Source organism: Macaca fascicularis, chromosome 17 (genome assembly GCF_037993035.2).
Source record: "Macaca fascicularis isolate 582-1 chromosome 17, T2T-MFA8v1.1".
NCBI lineage: Eukaryota > Metazoa > Chordata > Mammalia > Primates > Cercopithecidae > Macaca > Macaca fascicularis.
Window position 1 is genome coordinate 92,417,568 of NC_088391.1, and position 21,839 is coordinate 92,439,406.

The following is a 21,839-nucleotide window of genomic DNA, read 5'->3' on the forward strand; positions in this document are numbered from 1 at the left end:
TTCAGTGCTGAATTTTCTGACCATGTGATTTATTACGCTTTTTAATGTATTATCCTAATGTCTTCATAAATTAATGTTTTCACAATCATTTATCAGTTGATTATTGAAATAAAATTTTCACATTCCATTGCATTTTATATAATAGCGTTACCCCTCAGCCACTGTGATATACATGAGTTTCAATTTATTACAGCTCAGTCCCAAATCAATGTCACTGTTAAGAGTATGTGTTATAGTAATGGTTATCTTTGGAAAACAATTTGAGTCTGACTAGATGTTGTTCAATCCTCAGGCCATGGTAAGTGTGACTGTGGCAAGTGCAAGTGTGACCAGGGATGGTATGGGGATGCTTGCCAGTACCCAACTCACTGTGACTTGACAAAGAAGAAAAGTAACCAAATGTGCAAGAATTCACAAGACGTCATCTGCTCTAATGCAGGTAAGAAGTATACCCTGTGAAAATGCTTAAGTGAAATAATCAAATTTTGTTTTTAATGGAAATATGTGGGCATGGAGAAATGTCGAATCTCTGAGTGAGTCTGCTTTTGAGTGTGTTTTTTAGAAGTGAAATTCAGATAAATCAATAGAAAAAAATGCCATCTTGCTGAGACAGGCAAGTCTGATACTTTCCAGCTGTTCCAAATGCCTCCTTCTAGCAGGATATTCACTGGAAACAACATCCCAACAACATTTTACGTAAATTGTGAGCCATGATATTGAATACCGGATTACATCTGTTAAAAGGGATTTATATAAACCGACTTAATTATTTTCTGTTACAGATCAAGGGTGCTTTGAATTTTTACCTTCACAAAATGGAACCAAATACTTTAAGTCTGATAGAAATTTCAGATATACTGGTTATAAACTCCTTGAAGGATATAGTCTCAGAAAGATTTTTTGTTTGATCAAAATATTTTTTGTTTTATAGAAGTTATTCAAAAATACTTTTTACAAAATTATAGAGATGCTATTAAAATTGATTAGCAAAATCATATAAAAGAGTTGCAGTTTAGGTTTCAATGGTATTTAGTGAGTGTTACCTAAATTAAATACTATTTTTACATTTGGGCAGGTGAAACCTCAAAATCAGTTTTTCTCAACCATGGTTGAACATCAGCATCCCAAGGGGAAAGGAATAAACCGTCAGTTCTCGTGTAGTACAGCAGAGGTTCTGTTTCAAGTGCTTTGGTGTCTGGCCTTGACTTTGGTGGTTTTTTTAAAGCTCTCTGGGTGATTTTAATATAGATCGAGTGTGCAACCCATTGCTCTAAATGCTAAAGGTGAGGATTTGACTTCACGAATGAGTACCTTTCCTCCCGAAGCTCACATTGTCGGTAGGGCCCACCTCTAACTAGAGCTGAGAACTCCCCACAGTCTGATTGCAACAGATTGTGTGTTTTAGACTGAGCTCAGTAAAGGTGTTTTGCTGATAGGAATCAGGACCATATCCAAAGCGAGGTGTGAGTGGATCCGTCAGGGGTCATGACAAATGGTCTTAGCAGTTAGGTCCCTTTCTGTGTTCATGATGTTCTCATCATATTTCTCTAGCACTTCAGTCTTTCTTTCTTCTTAGTAGGATTCCTCTACTTCCAATTCATAACACCCACCCCTCCAAACACACACACACACACACACACACACACACACACACACACACACACACACCATAGTGTCTTTCATCTTGAAAAAATTCTTTTCAAATTTATTTCAGAAACAAGACCTGAATTCTGTTTTGGGTTTGAAATCTATTTTTGGATTTATTTATTTGTTGTTTGCAAATCAAATTTAGGGTTTTATTTTTTAAAGAACATTATAATCAAATGCAGTAGTCTAGGATTCTAAAGATGTTTAATATTAAGGAATCTAAACATGTAATTCACCACATTAACATATCTTAAAGGAGAAAACATACAGAAGTGTTTCAGTGGATGATAAAACATATTCAATACAATATAAATGCATTTCTAGGACATCTGTACTCTCTCATTTTTTAAGCATGGATGCAATACCTTTATTCATAATCTGGTTTAGTCAAGTGACCCAATAGTGTCCTCTATAGCATTTTTCTCTCCTTGCAGGATTCAGTCTATTGAAAATGTTATGTTTATATCTCTCTTTAGTCTTCCTTAAGCTGGGCCATTTCCACAGACTTTACCTTTGGAGCATTGAAACTTGTGAAGAAAGTTGTCCCCATTTTATTAAAAGAAAAGTGTACTTATCTTGGATTTGTCTTATGTCTCCCACGATTAGATTCATCATACACATTCTGAGGTAAAACATTGGAGAAATGGTTTCATATTCTCCAAATGTTTCATATGGAAGCACATGATGTCCATATGCTCATAGTGGTGATGTCAGTTTTGATGAGATGGTCAAGGTGTTGGCTGGTGTCTCAACTGTGTTATTTCTGACTTACCCTCTTCACAAATGTGCATTCTATGAGGAAACACTTTAAAAACATACATGTATCACATTCCTCACTAAAATTACCCTAGATTTATCATCCACTGATGACAATAACCTGATACAGTATTGACAATGATGACTGGAAAATGATGATTTAAGAACTGTAACATTCTCTCCGAATGGACTAGTTGGCACTCAGCATTCTATCACAAACAGGAATCCTCTCTCATTTACCAGTTATTTGATATTTCATTTACTTAGTGACTTCTTATCAGTCTAGAAGCACAATTCTTATTTCAGTGATTTGTTATTCATTTTGTACAAAATTATTCTGGTGCACAGAGTTTTCCAGATTAGGTATTAGAGCCCATCGGGCTAGCTTTTGTGTTTTTGTGACATGCCTCCCTTTTTTTTTTGTTTTTGGTTTGTTTTTGCAATTCTTGTTGGCATAATAACACATTCCAGGGTCATATTGGACCTGCTTCACCACACCTTTGGAATCAGCCACTTATCCAAATAGCCCTGATTCCTTTTAGTGAAAATGGTATTTGAATAAAAATTGTGAGCACTAGGAATGCTTATTTCCACTGGAGTGTATTTGCTTCTTGGCCCTTTCTGCAAACAGGCTTGTGTCAAAAAGGTAGATTGAATCATAATACAATTTTTATTTTATCTGAGCAAACAATGATTCGTGAATCAGGCAGCTCCAAATCAGAAGTGGTACAGGAGCTTCATTGAGGGAATGCAAGTGGGAGGCTTTTATAGGGTGAACAGAAAAAGAAAGCAAAGAAAAATAGTTGATTGGCTAACATTATATGGTTGCCTTATTTAGTCTATCCTTTTGGAAAGTCCCTAGTTATATAATTATAAGTTTGTTGGTTGCTTCTGACTGGTTAAACGTAAGTTCTGTTCTTCTTTAATGTAGACATTTACAAGATATAACTTAAGGTAAGTTTCACTTATTTTTGAGTATCAGGCAAAGTTAGGATTGTTTATGGGGCCTCAATGGCTTAGTCTGCTCAGGGCTTCTTTAGGCCTTGTCTCCATTTTAATTTATCTTGACACTAGTAAATATATGCCTGTGCATATACACACAAATACATATACGCATACCTGCACAAAGATATGCATGTACACATACATGCATATTTTAGAAATCATGAATTTACACCAATACATCTAATTCTAGTCCATCCTCACAGGATTACTTCTTGTTTTCTCCATTCCATATTTGCATGTCCCATTTTCACAGGGAGAACCCTGTATCCCAATACCTCCAACATATTTACTTATTTGCTCAATCCTATACTACATCTCTAGTTACTTCTAGAAGTGCTGCAGACACACCACTAGACCAAGAAAATCTACCAGAAGAGATTAGGATTTGCAGTCCACCCCTCTCCACTTCCCCCCACTCAGTGTACCTCAATCATGCCCAAGATTGGGGTATGTAATCGAATACTGTGTTATAAGTTACTCAGACTTATTTTATTTTCTTCTCTTTTCACGTGGTTACGGCACTTGTTTGAAATACAAGTTGGCTTATTTATTTCATATCACTTTCAACTTTAGGTTTTATAATCCCTTCCCATCTGTATTAATATATTTTATAATGTATAGTACACTAACTTGCTTCTAAAAGTCAAAGCTATGCAGAAAAGCGTACTCAGAGAATCATCACTCTCTTCTTCAAACCTTGCACCTGGCTTACCCTCACCTTATAGATAACCAACTTTATCGCTTTCTTCCTTTTCTGTGCATGTATTTCTTTTTGTGTAAAGATAAATAGAAATATTTGTGTGTTATTGTTTCCCATTTTTTTTCCTGTGCAATGGTTGTGCTTTCCATGTGTTCTTTTGCACTCTGCTTTTACCACTCAATATAATCTCCTGGAATTCACTCCAAATCAGTTAATAGAAATCCTTCTGGTTATTTTTTCAAAAACATAAGACTGGATTCTATGTACGCAATGTAATTTATTCAATTGAGCTCTTATGCTTGAGCATTTAGACAGTTGTCAGTATTTTGGATTGTAAATAATACTGCACAGAATGATCTAGTGTACATATATTTTTATATTTTTGGAGGTGTATATTCAAGGCAAATTACCAGAAATGCAATTGGCCAAAGGATACATTTGTATTCAGTGTTACATTTAATCTTTTCTGTCTCATTTACTCTTGTCTGAATATCTAAGCCTTTCATGTTTACTTTGGCAATCTCATTCTCCCTGTCTTTCTTTTAATACCCACTTCCACCATCCGAGTTCAGGACCACTTCCCCCAAATCGTATTAGCCTATGAAGTCTCTCTATTAATCTTTCCCTTTCATATCACGGTGTGGTTTTCTCGAGTAGTTTGGAGCAGAAGGGGAAGAGGAGTTAAATGGATTGGGGAATGAGACTGAAGGGCAGGATGAGATAGAACTGGGAACCAAAGTGTTCCAGAGGCTTACTTTCTGGGAAAACTAGAAGAGAGGTCTAGTGTGCAGAGCAGAGTGAGGCCCCAGCACCACTGCACAGGGGTGTGGGCTGCTGTACACGTCTGGTCAGTCATCCTAGAGAGAGTCAGCTCTATTGGGCACTATGAGAAATAGGGGCTAAAATAATCTAGTGTAAGGCAGAAGACCAATCCTAGAAGCTGAAATAACTGGCAACCACGAGAGAGAAGCTGTGTGTCATAGCATGAGCACAGGAGTCTGGAGCTTTTGCCTGGGTGTCCATATGCCATGTCTTGGAGGCTCAGTTGTGAATTCTGTTTTATGGGTGAGACAGGAAGTCTCTGAGCTGTTGTAAACTTCCCACATCAGCCAGGAATGGTTCTGACGTGTGGATGAGAGGAAGCTGCCTATGGGGGACTTCAGTGAGGAGTCATAGAATTTGGAGACAGAGGCTGTTCCTTCCCATCTTTCCTGAAAAACTTCCCCATACACAACCCTAACCAAGTGACTTCCTGTTCTCATATTGCATATGAGAGACCCATCTTATATATTGTTACATGTATAATATTTATATAGGTTTATATTTGTATTTATAAAACAAGAAAACATATGACACAAAGACTTTTGCAATAGACTTGTGGCAAATGCTATACGAAATGTATTAATAGGGTATCTCTTTCTTCCTGGTCTATGATTTACTTAATTTTAAGCATCTCATTATTTTCTATAGCACCTAGTTCCTTGCCAATAGCATAATAGATAACAAGAAAGCTTAATGGCTGGATATGTGGGTGGTTGAGAGACAGAATGAATAAATGTGAAAATGAAAAAGGAGGGTGATAATTAGAGAATAAAAACTAGATGAAGCAATAGCATAAATTATAGCATTAGATTTCAAATTACTTTTATGAATTGAGATAGCTTTTAGGGAAAAATGCAATAAAATGAAGTTTAATAGCAGGAAAATTCACATGAGTATTTGCAAGGTAGAAAAATAAATTTGGCAAAATCACCATTTATATGTAACTATGAGAGAAAATTTTATAGGTAATAGTGAGTTACAAGTGATCTGGGTAACAGAATCATACAGAGGATATGAAAACAAGGATATTGTCAGCGTCCGTAAATATATTTTCTGGAGAAAATGTTTTGAAGTATGACGAATATACTGTGTATCTTAATGGGAGAAGAGGAAGAACCTGGAATTTTCTCAAATCCTACTATGTACTAGGTTCAGCAGTGCTTCTAGAAACATGACTGGGTACATATTCATTACTTGGTATTGGCAGCAGTTCTATGAAGCAGAGATTATTTGCAGATATGGAATCTGGGAATTAGAAATGAAAGCAATGCCTTTAAAAATGCATAGCTCATGAAGATTAAAACTCTGAATTCAGCTACAGCTCTACCTTACTCACAAGTTCATGCTGTTTCTAATACATCACATATGGATTTGCCAATATCTAGTAATTCAAACCAAATTATAAACAGCATCTTTGGTTCCTCACCATCCTTTGCCCTTTACAGTCAGTCACCAAATGCCCTCTACTCTTTCTCCTAAAAATATCTCCGAATGCATTTGGTCCTTTCTAAACTTAACGCGTCATGTATCTAGCCACTGTCTTCTTTCCTTCAGATAAATCTAACAGCCCTTTAACCTATTTCTTTGTGTCCACTTTTGCCTCATTTTAGTTCATGCATTCTTATGCTATTGCTTCATTTAGTTTTTGTTACCTGACAACCAGAGTAATCTAGTTAAAATTCATATGTGATCACAGGACTCCCTTGCTTCTGTGTCTTCCATTTGTTGTTGGATTAAAGCTGGAAATCTTTAACATGACTTATAAGACTTCCATGAACTGCACCTCGGGTTGCTTTATTCATTTCATGCCACTTTTCACGCTGTTCTGTATACCTCAATCCCATGTGATGTTTTCTCTTCACCTCCTTTTTTATTGCAGAGCCTGTGCTATTGTCTCGTGCTGGAAGTGAGCCTCTTTGCCATCTCACTTATCTTAACTATGCATTTTCACTTGGCTTTTAGTTCTCAACTACTTCCTCAGGGACTCTGACTTTGACCTCCTGGTCTCAGTTAAATCCCCTTGCTGTGTGCTTCTGCAACACTTTGCACTTCTGTATTTATTTTATCACATTGGTTTTTGCTCATATAAAACTCTGAGAGGAGGGTTATGGCTGACTTGATCCCTGTTGGATTTTCAGAGTCCGGGGTGGTTTCTTGTGAGTGATCAAGTCTCGGTGGATACATGTTGATGGCTGTGATAAGCATTAAAACTCAAAAGAGATGCATTAAAAAGGGAATTTCTCAAGTGGGCATTCTACCTGTCAATATTATTTGAGTGCAATGTTAATGTTGGTGAAATTACTTTTGGGGGATGTGGTAGAATCTTCAGACTTGGGTGCGTATGTGGCTCGTGGTACACCAGATAACTACCATGCCTCTCTAATTCTGAGGTCCCCTGAGAATGTGGTGAGGTCCCAGCAATCCATGCCTAAGGAAATCCACTCTGGTTCCATTATTGTAAGGACATGTGTATCAGTGTAAGTTAATGCTGAGGAGGGGAAATTATCAGGGCACATATGATTTTTATTTATGCATTTGATAATAAATTACTTCTGCAAATATTTACTACATAAATAGTATGTTCAAACATTGTGCAAAGCATTGAATAAATACTGGTGAGGAAGATAAGCAAGGTTGTTTCCCTCCCAAAGCTTAGAATTTCCTGCTTTATTTCCCTTCAGACCCAGGTGTGATCAGAAGACCTTCATGCATTGGTTGGATGGCTATGTGTAAAGTAGCTCTGCGCTTGAAGAGGTCAAATTTACATTCATTAAACCATTAGAGGTCAATAATAATAGTTGTGTGATGTAAAATGTAATTGCCATGCTACAGTAACCTCAAGAAAGAGTAGCATGCACTTTACCTCACCATGCCCACAGAAATATCTAATTGAAATATTAAATCGATGTGGATTATCTACTCTCTTAAAAGAACGGGTATAAAAATCCATTAATTATAATTTTATATGCATGTAACAAATAGTCTTTTTTGTTTTCATGGTTTAGGTACATGTCACTGTGGCAGGTGTAAGTGTGATAATTCAGATGGAAGTGGACTTGTGTATGGTAAATTTTGTGAGTGTGACGATAGAGAATGCATAGATGATGAAACAGAAGAAATATGTGGAGGTATGTATATTGGCTCTGTAGAAATTAATAAAAGTACCTGTTTTTTCACCTATTACATTGTTCTTTTATCTCTACATAAATTTCTGCTCTAGGTGTACTAATTCAGTTTAAACCTATGTTTATCTGGAAAACATTTCACATAAGGAGAGTGAGACTATGGCATTAAGAGTAGACTAGTACTTTTTAGATGCAAAGCCAAATTATCCCCTGAGGAGAGCTGTGTCATTATGGCAACAGACCAATTGCATAGCTCTGAAGTAGTCCTAGTAGAATACCATCTCCTCTGCTCACCTTAGCCACTTTTATTCTCCTTTCTCCTACTCTCTTAAGTGTATATTTTCATTTCTTTGTTTTTCCCTTGCTAAAACATGCGTCTCACATCCTACTGGGGACACTGAAGGTCAATAGGGTTATTAGCCTAGAGTTTACCTCTCCATCTACGTCCCTACACACTTAGATAACATTTCCAATGACCTTTTCTATGTACCACCATTACTGAATTCATTTTTCTGTTGTAGCAGTTCTTGCATGTTTGCTAGTGACAAATTCTGCAATAAGTGCTTTACGTTCATTATATTTTCTCTCACAACATCACTCTAGGGTAAGAATTATGTTTATGTTCATAGATAGATGTGGAACCTGGGACTTGAATAAATTAGGTAATGAACCCAGGGTCAGTCCACCAATGATAGTAGAATTTGGGCTCGTGTCTGTGTTCCTGACGCCTCACCACTCCCGACTGCATCAGTGCCTCAGAGCTCAGAGCTCCACAAGAGGGGTCTCTCCTCACCACTTGTAGTTTTCATCTCTTCTGCTCAACCTGCAAGCCTGTGCCCAGAGTTTCCATTTGCAACCTTGACTGGCATAGGAAAAGGAAAGTAGAAAGCAGAGAGAATCATTCGGTTTAGGTAAATTCTTCTCTGCTATGATTAAACTTATATTTGACTCCTATCTGATGGGATTCCAGCTGAAGGAATACTGCCCCACATGCAGAAATAGTAGTTTTAGAAGTATTGTTTTTCTAGAAGGATTAGGACCCAATGGGGCCAGGTGGAACCAGAGACCCCTGAGAAAGTGTGGCTAGCATAGGACAAGCTTGTTCCTTTGTTTACATTTTGGTAGCTTCAATTCCTATGAGTCATACAAATACACTTATTTTAGGCCTGACTGGCCTTTCCTCCTTGATCTCCTGGCTGTACAACCCACCTGGATAAAGCAAACAAACACAAAATTGTTGTTTTCATTTTTCCAAGCCAATGACCTAAGCAAGATGCTGCTCAGACAAGTCTCTCTTAAAGGGCTCAATCCAAAATAATTAGATCAATTAGACAAATCCATCCAAAAATATATGTATTTGTCCTCTTCAAGTTTAGTTTCTAATTATTACAGATGAAAAAAAAAAGAAGACTGGAACATGCTTTGGGGCCAGTGTGTGGTGACACACACCAACAAAGCAGAGTCTATTTGCATGTATACATAGAAACATGTAACTTAACACAACAGAAAATGCTTAACTTTCAAACTTTCTAGTTGTTATTTCCATTTGTTTGAGGCTTAAGCAATTTCATGGTGCAAAGTCTCTGAACAAGGACACCAGCACTCTAGTAAACACCCTCTGGGGGTGACATTGCCTGGGATTGTAAATCTTTCCATGTGTCATTCACATGAAACCAATCTGCTGAGAGATGATTCTACAGTTCATCAGTGAAGCAGTACAAATAGAGATTTTCTTGCTCTATCAGTTTGCACAAAGCAAAGAATTATGTTTATTGTGTGGAATATGTATTGTCCTAAAGCACACATTTTAATCTCAATTATTCAGATGTGTCTTGTTCAATATTTTTATTTGAGTTATGTGGATATCTGTTTAATTTTCCATATCTGCATAGATGTGTATCGTTACATAATTTTTGCTTCCTTATTTACCTCTAACTCAAAGGTTTCTTAGTAGAACCCGAATTCGATACTGACTTGTATAAATATTTAAAGAATTTGGATGTGAGAAATATAGATTTTCTATTATTTGTTAATATAGTAAGCCTTACGTATGTAGCACCTTCTGTATAAATTTTCTGAAATTACAAAGAAAATAAATTCTGTAGTCTAAAGAGGTGATTGCATCTTACAAACCTGACTCCTAAGAAAAGCAATTAATATACACTATTGCTTTTCTTCAGTGTAATCCTTGAGTTATTGAGGCCTGTGATATATCACTAGGATGTGATTTAGTTGTGTGTGCAAGTGGACACCGTTTTAAGTTCATAAATAAAATATATAGATGATATCTTCTGTACCGATTAAATCACTTGACAGCCTTTGCACTTGCTTAAGTAAACAAATTTAAAATTCAGATTCTTTATGGAAATGGTCACTGATTGTTAGGTTAAGAAGTGATTTTCTTTGAATATCCCAATTATAACTTATTTAGACAGAAAACATGGCACTGGGTCCCTATCTCTTTCTCTGTGTCTCACGATAGCACTCTTTCTCCTTATCTGTCTGTCTCTGTCTCTCACATGTATGTCTTCTTGATGGAAGCCTCATCTGCTGGATGTGAACAGCATAGGAGACCAGAATATTCTATTGTAATTCCTGCTTCTTAAGTGAGTTTTACAGGTCCTACTAAAGTTCTTGCCATTGGCCAGAGATACCATAGCGTTAGAATGATAAATATGCTTATAAGACAATGAAAAGTAGTCTCATAATCAGTTTTGCATTGTCTTTGGGGGATTTTGACTGTAAGAGAAGGGAGATGGAAAGGACAAAGACTTTAGCCATAGACTGATAAAACACAAGCTCCTATAATACAGAAAGAATAGACTAAAAACAAAACAAGAGCAAGGACCTACATTTATGCTTAGGTGATATAACCACAAAGATGAGAGTACAAGAAGTAAATTTTGGGATAAATGCCATCTTTGGGGAATTTGCAGAAGGATTGCTAGATGTGGATGAGGAAAGCAATGATGGGATAATTCACTACAGATGGCTTGGAGGCAAGAGCAGATGAGCAGGTGACAGGTTACAGAGAGGTAGGAGCTGAAAGAGGGCATCTGGACACAAAATGATGAGTGCCCTTAGCTGTCATTGGTATCCCCTTGACAAGTCGAAAGGGAGTCTGATCGTGAGGCCGAGGGCCCGTGGTATTTTATTTGTCTAAATGAGGATTAAACATGGACTAGGCTGAAAACCTCTTTCACATGGTAGAACCCAACAGCTTGTGTGACACAGTTGAGTGAGAAGATGAAATATTTCTTCTGCTTTAAAGAGTTGTTTGGTCCTTCATAATGTGTATCTAGGTAAATATGCACCATTGGTTTCTCAATAGTTGATTTCAAATGAAATATTTTAATAACTAATTCAAGAAACGTCCTTAGAGTGAATGCTCATATATATTTGGGTTTGATACGTGCATTTGAGATGGAAAAGTAATAGACTCTCATGGTCATTCATGTCATTTCGTTAAAAATACTTTCAGTCAGTTCTCTGTCTAGGCCAAGTTAAAGGACACTTTGCTCTTTTTGTGTAATTAAGCAGGTAAAGGCACAACCATGATGTGTTTGGAGAAAGCTGTATAATTTGATGATTTTAGGCAAGGAATGTTGAACTGTGACATTATTTCAGAAGGCCAAAGTGATCACAAAAAGATAGAAAGTTAATTCTGCTTATGAAAGTTGCTTTTTTCCTCACTGTATAAAATTCATTTTGGGTAAAGGCCATGGGAAGTGTTACTGTGGAAACTGCTACTGCAAGGCTGGTTGGCATGGAGATAAATGTGAATTCCAGTGCGATATCACCCCCTGGGAAAGCAAGCGAAGATGCACATCTCCAGATGGCAAAATCTGCAGTAACAGAGGTGTGTCGTTCATACATGTTACTACATAATGGGGAGGCAAACAAAGCTTTTAATTGCTAACACTTCTTTTCTTCTCTTTGTCCTCTAGTGTGGGAGGAAGTTATCTTCTAATCATTTACTTTGATGTAAATCAACATTTACTATATCAACAGTCTTTTCTGTCTTGTTTTTTATTGAGTAGAAAAGAGAAAGATAAGAAAGTTGCTGTCATTCTTTAAGCTTCACTGAATAAACAGTTAACTTAGGGACTGTAATTTATTTGGCAGCCCTCCAGAAATAGCACAGTACAGCTAAAAGGCAATTCCTGTAGATACTTCTGTTAAATGTCTCTTGACTAACAGAACCATCTACAGCATGAGCATCTAATTATCCAGAGAGCATTCAGAAAACCCTCTTGTCTTAATTATGAGTAAATGGAAGGCTTGGTTGAAATGCAGATTTTATATGGACTAATTTAACTTCTGTGTGCAATAATAAAAATGTGATATTGAATGCAATAGATTTACAAAGTATGTATCCAATAGCCATATGAAATGTACACTGACTTTACAAAGGAAGTTAACAAATATATTAATATTGCTAAACTATAACTTAAAGGTAGTTAACTAACTTTTGATATAAAATCAAACAGTTTAAACATAGTTTTAAAATTCCTTGAAAATACTTAATATTACCTCTGTCATAATGATAAAGAGAGCCATCCTAAACTTTTCATTGCCTATCGATGACATTAAAAAGTGACTATACTTCTTTAAAACTAAAAAAATCAGATAGGTGGAAAACTTCTTTTTCGTTTCTATACGTGCATTGTAATAGATAATGCTAGTATAGAAACCGTAGCATACCGCCTTTCAGAAACTGACATAGAGGAACAAAATGTGCCACATTTCTTTACATAGAGAAAATAAATAAAAAGGCAGGAACTTGGAACAAAATCATGAAATCCTCTCTTTGTGAGGATTAAATCTTACAGTATCATACGAATTAACCTTATGGTTTCTTTTTATGTATAAGGATGTGTTTTCTGCATGGGTCCTTTTATGCAGTAGGGGTCACAGTTACCATTTATAAGTATATGAAGCTTGAACTGTGTACTGTGGAAAATGACTATTTAGCTGTCAAAAAGAGAGAGGTGGAAAATGGAGTTGGTTGGGCCGTGGATTAAGGTCAGGTTCCACAGCAGAGTTACGTTGGCTGTGAGAGACGGCGTCCTTCAGAAACATAAGCTAAGCCACCTGCCTCCCACTTTGCTGTGCTGGGAGCGTTCTGACCTGGAGATCTGGCAGAGGCATAATAGGAAGCAGCTTGCCTCAATGAGACTCACTGCTTCTGAGACTCAGGGGTACATGAAGACAGGGCAGAAGTGGGTGCTGAGATGAGTCATTGTTTTTTCTAAAAAGGTTATACGCCTGACTACCCTGAAAGCGTTTCTGTGCCATTGCATCCATAGGTAATAGAAAGACGCTGGTCCCTGCACATACCTATCTTGTCTTCCTTTTTCCCCATCTTCAGGGGCCAAAAACCCAGTGCCGCAGACATAGCCATTAATAGAACAAATGTCCTCTATTGCCCACCCAGTTTATTGAGTTTCATATTGGACCCCTTTACACATGGCTGAGAAGCTGCTGCTTTTTCACATCTGCGTGCTCCTAGTCCCTGTTCCTCTTGACCAAACTCATTTATCCTCTTATGAAAGCAATGCATATTCATTTTTAAAAATCTAGATAACAAAGTAGAGTACACAGAAAAATAAGAAAATGACCCATAAACCTAACATCCAGGTGTAACCTCCTTTTACATATTGTCACATGAACTTTCAGTCCGTATTTATTTGTTAAAATTCACTTGTGTGGCTGCCCTATCCCTGTATTTCCTTCTTATTAAAGAAAAATATCAAATCATACTGTACATGCTGATTTGTAATTTTACACTTTTATTTATTTTGTAATATATGTTATTTATCTTTCCATATTTATGGAGCAAAAACCTAATTATTACTCAGTGATTGCCAGCTAGTCCATATGTGTGTACCATTACTGCGCTAATTCCTCATTGATCAATATTTCAGTCACTAGTAATTTTTCAAAAATATAAATACAACTATATTTTATATTTCTGAACATATACTCGTGTGTACTTTTTATTTCTGTTGGGTACATTAATTAAAGCGAGCTATACGTCTAAATAATAACACAGATATAAAAAGTGCATATTGTAAAATCCCTACCCAGAAAGTTGTACCATTTTGTACATTCTGTTCAGGGCCAGAAAGTACCCATTGTCCCACACCTTTACCAAGTCTGGATCCAAGCAATATTTTCCACCTCTGACAATCTGACATCTGAAATAATTGCCAATCATGATTATTTTGAAGCTCTCCCACTGCTGCCCGCTTAGTAGTGGTCAACTGAGTGATAAACATTTTTCATCTTTATCTATCATTATTTCTGTATGAAATTTCCTATTCTTTGGTTTTGTCTATTTCACTTTGGGCATATTAATCCTTTCCATATTCAATCCTATGATTTATTTATATGTTTTTGTAAGTATTCTTTGTCTTTTACAGACATATTAACCACTTGTTTCAGCTTTATCAGTCTGGTTTTTTTTATAGTGTTTTGTTTCCAACCAAAATTTTCAATTTTTTTTTGGAAATTTTCAATTTCCTTTTTCAGTAATTGTGCATTGGGGGTCTTGAATAAAAAGAGTTTAGTTCATATTCTACAGTTTTATTTTGTACATTTAAATCTTTAATCCAACTGGTACTTATTTTGTTGTTAGAGGTAAGAAAAGGATTTAACTTTATGTCTCTATCAAATGATTAGCTGGTTGCCCTAAAGATAGTTACTGATAATCCACACAGAGTAAATATGATTTACAGATGAGTATTTCCCTCTGCAAGTCTGCAAATGACCAAGTTTATATCTCTCAATCTCATCTCCAACATTCTTTATAATCTGGACTCATCTGATCTAGCAAACCTTACTTCTTAGTCTTTTTTTAACATGCACCTCAGGGTCCCTATGCCCATCCCTACCCTTCATTGCTTAGTCTTTTCTTCTTGACTTTCTCTTAGTTCTACCTCCAATGTCTCCTAGAACATTTCCTCTAATCCGTATATATCCAATCCATCCACTGCTAATTACTGCAACCCTCATTGACCCTCTTTCTCCAAATTCTTAGAGCATTCATGTCTTAGTTTACAAAATAGTCACACATTGTTTTTAGTGTTTGCTAATTTTTCTTTCTTATTAGCTTTCTTTTTGCCAAATAGATTGCAAGCTTCTTGAGGGAAAAGATTATATCTTATATAAATTGTTTTAGTGTTATCTTTGAAGGAAACTAACACAATACTAATGACACATTCTACCAACTCACATAATTATAGAATATATAATAACTTTTGTTTATTAAGGAATCTCTATTACCAATATTAGATGGTGCTTTTCCTTTTTAGAATATTTTTATCTAATATATGTGGTTTTTTTTCAAATACAAAGTAAGCAGCAGAAAATAATAAGAAATATGTGAAATGCTTTCTTTCATGGTTTTTCTTGACTGGATTCTTATAAAATTCTTCTTCCCACCTAGGGACTTGTGTATGTGGTGAATGTACCTGTCACGATGTTGATCCAACTGGGGACTGGGGAGATATTCATGGGGACACCTGTGAGTGCGATGAAAGGGACTGTAGAGCTGTCTATGACCGATATTCTGATGACTTCTGTTCAGGTAAGGGCTCTTTCAATTCCTATTTTTCTGGAGGGGGAAGTGGGGATGGTTAATGGGCACAAAAAAAATTAGATAGCATAAATAAGACCTACTGTTTGATAGCACAGTAGGGTGACTATAGTCAATAATTTAATTGTACATTTTAAAATAATGTAAAGAGTATAATTAGATTGTTTGGAACACTAAGGATAAATGCTTGAGGGGATGGATACCCCATTCTCCATGGTGTGCTTACTTTACATTGCATGTCCGTATCAAAACACCCCACGTACTCCATAAACACATACATCCACTGTGTACCCACAAAAATGTAAAAAGTAATGAATAAAAATAAAAAAATACATATTTTCCTGTTTTCAAGATTTCTGATTCTCACAGACCCTGTAAAAGAAACTGAATGTGCATTCCAAAGCATTTTATATTTGCAGTGCTCCTACTAGTGACTTGGAAAACCTCCAGAGAATCCCCAAAGTTGGCAAAGACTAGAGATGAGAGGGCACCCACTCTTTTCAAGTTAGTCTAATTCCTCACCCAGGAGAATCATTAGCTCTAGATAGGTACTCAGCTACTCAGTTCAACCACAAAAATGTAAAAAGTAATGAATAAAAATAAATACATATTTTCCTGTTTTTAAGATTTCTGATTCTCACAGACCCTGTAAAAGAAACTGAATGTGCATTCCAAAGCATTTTATATTTGCAGTGCTCCTACTAGTGACTTGGAAAACCTCCAGAGAATCCCCGAAGTTGGCGAAGACTAGAGATGAGAGGGCACCCACTCTTTTCAAGTTAGTCTAATTCCTCACCCAGGAGAACCATTAGCTCTAGATAGCTACTCAGTTCAACTCTGAGACTGCAAAACTCGCAGAGCTGTCGACAATGAACAGGATAGTTGCCATCAGGACAGCTGTATTAATGTATTACAAAACAGGGTAATACAACGCCCAGGGTTATTTTGTGCATTAACTGTTTGACAGGCATTAAACTAAAGTTATTCTGCAATGTAGTCTATAATTAAATATCCATTAGTAGTTTCAAAAATCTTTGACTGTAAATACTAGGGGGCAGATACTGTCTGTTAGGGACTGAGTGACATCTGGGCTACTGGTGTGGTAGAAGCCAGTAGCAGACAGGAGACAGCCATGATCTTTGACTTCATGGAGTTTGCAATCTAAATGCAAAGAAATAAAATACGTAAGTCCAGGATGTCTAAAAGTACAAAGAAAAAGAAAGCAGTCAGAAATCTATCTGAAAAGGTATCATTTAGCAAAAATGGAGTTATAGATTTTCAGTCCAGTTCTATTTGATAATCCATAAGGTAGAGACATACATATATACATCTTGTTAAGCTTGACTGCCTGATTGGTGCATGCAGATGGATACAAACTCCTCTGGTCTCCTGAAAGTTTGCCAGCAAAGGGAGATAAAAGAACTGCCCCATTTAATTATGAGTGTGCAACTTCAAAGCCTTCTCCAGACTGACTGGGGAAAGCCTGCTGCTAAATCTTCCCTTTGTAGAAGGGTTTCCCTCTTCTGATAATGTCTTGTGCTCCAGAGGATTTCCTAAACATTTTGTGAACACTACTCTCTTGAGGGCATTTTTTCTATTATTCATTATACATGCTCATGTTCTTCATTATTGTTGCTGTCAACACAGTGGTAATAAAAGAGCTCATGACTAGTGAGTGGCGCCTATGTTCCAAAGAGATGATGAGAATCGTGGGGAAGAGGGCTCTTGGACATTTTAATTAGGGTGATATGGCTCTTCACAGTGGTGGAGATGTAGGGCTCGTGCATTGCAGGAGGTTATTGGATCATAATGCATGTGGATTTCATCCAAAAAATAAAATAGGTTTGCAGGTAAAGAAAGATGAGAGGGGCATTCCAAGCAGAAGGAACAGAGGGATAGAATCTGTGCATGGGACCAGATTCAGTTTGAAATTACCAGAATGCCAAGTAAGGAAGCATGTGGTAAAAGGTAAAGTTGGTTAAGAAACAAGAACTGGGTTTTTTTTTTTTTTTACCTTCCTGCAGACCCAGGTTTTATTTTAAAGGCAATGAGGAGCTAATGATGGTTTTAGGCAGTAGAGTGCTATCGTTATCAGATTTCTAGTCTGAGTGTCTAGGAAAATGTTGGTGCCATTTACTGAAATGGGGAATATGGAAGGAAGCTGTCAAGTTTGTTTCTAGACATCTCCAGCATAGAGGACAAAGGGTAAGCCAAAGTTTATATTTTTTTTCCAAGCCTGTTGAATATGTGAGTCAGGGTCAGGGCTAAACCAAGAGAATTTCAAGTTGTAAGCATAGAGTTGGTAGTTAAAACTATGCTGGCATTCAGGAAATGCCATTTGACAATGTAATTTTTTTTTTTGACGGAGTCTCGCTCTGTCGCCCAGTCTGGAGTGCAGTGGCGCTCTCTCAGCTCACTGCAAGCTCCGCCTCCCGGGTTCCCGCCATTCTCCTGCCTCAGCTTCCCGAGTAGCTGGGACTACAGGCGCCCGCCACCACGCCCAGCTATTTTTTTGTATTTTTAGTAGAGATGGGGTTTCACCATGTTAGCCAGGATGGTCTCAATTTCCTGACCTCATAATCAGCCCGCCTCAGCCTCTCAAAGTGCTGGGATTATAGGCATGAGCCACTGCGCCAGGCCACAGTGTCATTTTGAGATTGCCTTTGAGATAAATGTGAATTGACACAATTTTAAAATAAGGGAGGCATATAAAAGGCTATATGTTAAAATTGTAAGTGTGTGACTTGCTGATTTGGAGCCCCTTTTTCCCATGAGTATTCACTTTCTTGTGAAATCCATAATTCTGATGTTGATCCTGATTTTGGACTGGGTTGAAAAATTCAAACTAACTGCATTACAGTGATAATTCAGGGCCCTATGAGCCAGTGCATCTCACTGTGAGGGAGTGGGGTCATGGGGTGCAGATGGGTGATGACTTCTGAATTGACACTTTAATCCTTGTGTAAGCTTGTGTGCAATTCCTGCAGTGAGTCATTTAGTCTTGGAGTGCTTACTCTAGGCTGAGCAGGTGAAGTGTCATTAAGGAGGCTGCCTTGGAATCTAATATTCCACCTCACCCTATTCCCCTCCAATCCCTCTTCCCTGTTTTCTTTTTTCTCACATTTTCCTTTCTTCCGTACCCTATGAGACTCCACCCAGTGGGTATGGACAGGTAGGGGTAGGAAGAGGTGATGGCACAATTGACTGTAGTTTGGACAAGAAGACATCAATCTATTATTGTGATTTTATGATCCACTGGTTGAAGTGAATTGAACGTGGCCAGCTTTCCACAGCTTGGCTCCCACACTGAGAATGAGGAATTGAGGAAAGAAGAAAAAACTCATATTTACAGATACCCTACTCTATTGGACCGTTACTGAGTTCTTTATTTACACACTAACTCAGACAGGGAGGCATTACTGTCTATAGTTTAGCAGAGGAGAAAATACGTTCAGAGAAATTAAGTAACCTGATAAAGTTCATACTGCCATTAAAGTGTCATCTGTAAACACATATAGCCTGACTACTCATGTAACTTAATCTCCAGGTGATGCAAATACAATTCTCCAATTTTACTTTATTTTTCTGAGGAAGAACTGTCCTCTGGGTACTCAGATTTATTTTTTTTTTAATGAAACTAAGCTTCTCTGAACATCATTATGATCTGTAGCAGACATCAATCTCTGGAGTATTTTATCATTCTTACAGAATCTGTAGAATTCTATATGCTGTATGGTATTACGCTTAGAGAATTATTAGTCTTTAAATTTTTCCTAATTACCAGTCTAAGTTGCAGTGTAAGAAGAGTGCCATATAGTTGATTATTGAGCATGTTAATACCTTTGTGTTATGAGATAGAAGTAACCCAATGACATCAATATTCTCTAGTCATTCATGCAAGACTAGAATATAATAAGGCTCGGATGAAATGAAGTTTTATTTTTAGCTCCTATTCTTGCCATCCTGAGAGTATTGGTCTTAGTTAAGTCCAAGGAAATCTCTGGAAGGATTAGTTTAAGTTAGCTCTTTTAATTGACATTCCCATTTTATTCATTCATTCACATTATTTCCATTTATCTATTCAGTAATGCATTTAAATGTAAATATTTTATGCCTAACACATCATGAATATAGGGGACACAAATATGTTGAAACACAGTCCCTGCACCCACCAAATAAATAAATTTTATTTACTTCTTTTAATCCGATCTGTTGTTCATCATCCACAAAATACCTGTGTTTTTGTATGTTCATTCGCCCATGCACCAACATGACTGTTTTACTACACACATACATGCACCCCTCAAAGATAATACTGTTGACCCAATTTGAGTGTGACTGAAATGATCAGGGCATGAACAGGCATCCTGATGTGTCCCGACTGTCCTCTTTGTTACACCCAATTTACTTTCTGATTCTAATATAACTGCTTTTTTCCTAATGGCTGCTTGCCACTCAGGTCTATTTCCCCAAATCCCTTAACTGAAAAAATACGCTGCAATGTGACCTTAAACTTTATCGTTCAGCTTCCCCTGCCTAAGAAAATTATGAAAATATAAGGAAAGTTTTGGCTTAGGGTTACATTAGTTTGGAAAATGGAATCTTTTGATAGAACCGTTATTATGTGGCGAAATTTGTCACTGTGGATTGCCAAAGCATTAAGAAAAGAAACTAAAGGAAATGATTAAGTATATTCAGACTGCATTTTCTTGAAAGGAAACATTAATATATTGAATTTAAAAAAATAGCAAGCACTAAGTTATTCCCCAAGGCTTTTCCCTATTGATTGTCTTCATGTTACTTTGGAAGCATGTTAACAGGCTTGTTAACATCAGATTCAAATTCACGCGCATTTTTTGATCCTTTAAAAAGAAAGAAGTATCCTCTAAAACAGAGAAGTGTTTGTCTGGAATAGATGCAACTGCACTTGTCCTGAAATGCCTGCACCTGTTTCTGAAGTTTGGATAGCATAACTCCAAAGAACACAATAGTTACAAATAAACAAGAAAAGGTTTGGTTAACACCTTTTCCTATAACGGCCTGAGAGCCTTAATAACTCCTGCCTTCCCAGCATGGTCTTCGGGCCACTTTGGTGGCTGCTTTTGCTGCAAATCTTCCTTTTCATATGGGTATTTTGGGCTGCAGTCATTTTTATGGTAGGTAGATTATACCAACACCAAGCACTGTATTGTTCTGCCATTGGGGTGTGTGTGTGTGTGTGTGTGTGTGTGCGTGTGCATGTGTATATGTATATACATACAGAGAGGTCTTTATATAGCATTTCTCTTATTTGAATTCTTCTGATGTTTGATATCAGGGACAAACAGCACCACTCTGAATCTTTCATCTCTATTTCATGATCTTCTACCTACACAGTTTAAAGGAATACTGGTTAGAAGTAATGAAACTAAAACCTGCAGGCTTAACATACACATAAATTTGACAAACTAGCATGGAAGCATCGCATTTCAGACCCGTGCGGCAAATTTATCTTCTTTTAGTTCTTTCATTTGAAAGATAAAGCAATTTGAGATAAGGCCCAGAAAAGATAGCGGCACATCTAGATGAAGGACACAAGTCTCCTGATTTCTTCTTTTATGACCTTTTCACGATTTGTCTATTAAAAAAAAAAAAAAAAAAAAAAAAAAAACCCTGATGTAAGTTCTGGCAGTCTAAAGGGTTTTCATGCTAAATAGATGTCATTATCTTTAAACTCTTCTATATAGCAAAACCCAACATTTTCATCTTCTTGACTTTACCAAATGATTCCTTCTTTGGCATAACTTTTAAAATTGGAATTGAGAAACTGGTAACTTCACAAGAAAAGTTGCAATTTTGTTTTATAATTTTCTGTCTTATCTGAAAAGCCCAATACCTGCCTGAGAATCTGGTACCAATACCTGACATTTCTAAGTGATTTTTAAACTCTACCAATTAAATATCATGAAGGATGTTATAGGACATATACAGTTTCACTTAAAGTGATATCTCTAATATTCTAAAATATATTTTGAAAGCACATGACTAACTTCTTGAAATATGTAGGATATAATTTTTATTACTGAAAAAGCAAAAGTTATGTTTATGTTTTAACTTCTGTCAATCTGTAATAAACATTTAAATTAGGCAATACTGTTATCAATACTATTTTTTATTATAGTAGGCTAGAATTATAGAAACTTTA

The 21,839-nt window shown here is 36.7% G+C and overlaps 1 protein-coding gene across 1 annotated transcript in view; it reads left to right on the forward strand.

The window, feature by feature from the left end:
* Positions 1–21,839, forward strand: part of ITGBL1 (integrin subunit beta like 1) — a 244,353-nt gene that overhangs the window by 100,412 nt on the left and 122,102 nt on the right. Inside the window, exons 3-6 of the mRNA XM_005586184.4 lie at positions 293–439; positions 7,936–8,058; positions 11,774–11,914; positions 15,506–15,646. Coding sequence (XP_005586241.3) covers positions 293–439; positions 7,936–8,058; positions 11,774–11,914; positions 15,506–15,646 — 552 coding nt within the window. The remainder of the gene's footprint in view (positions 1–292; positions 440–7,935; positions 8,059–11,773; positions 11,915–15,505; positions 15,647–21,839) is intronic.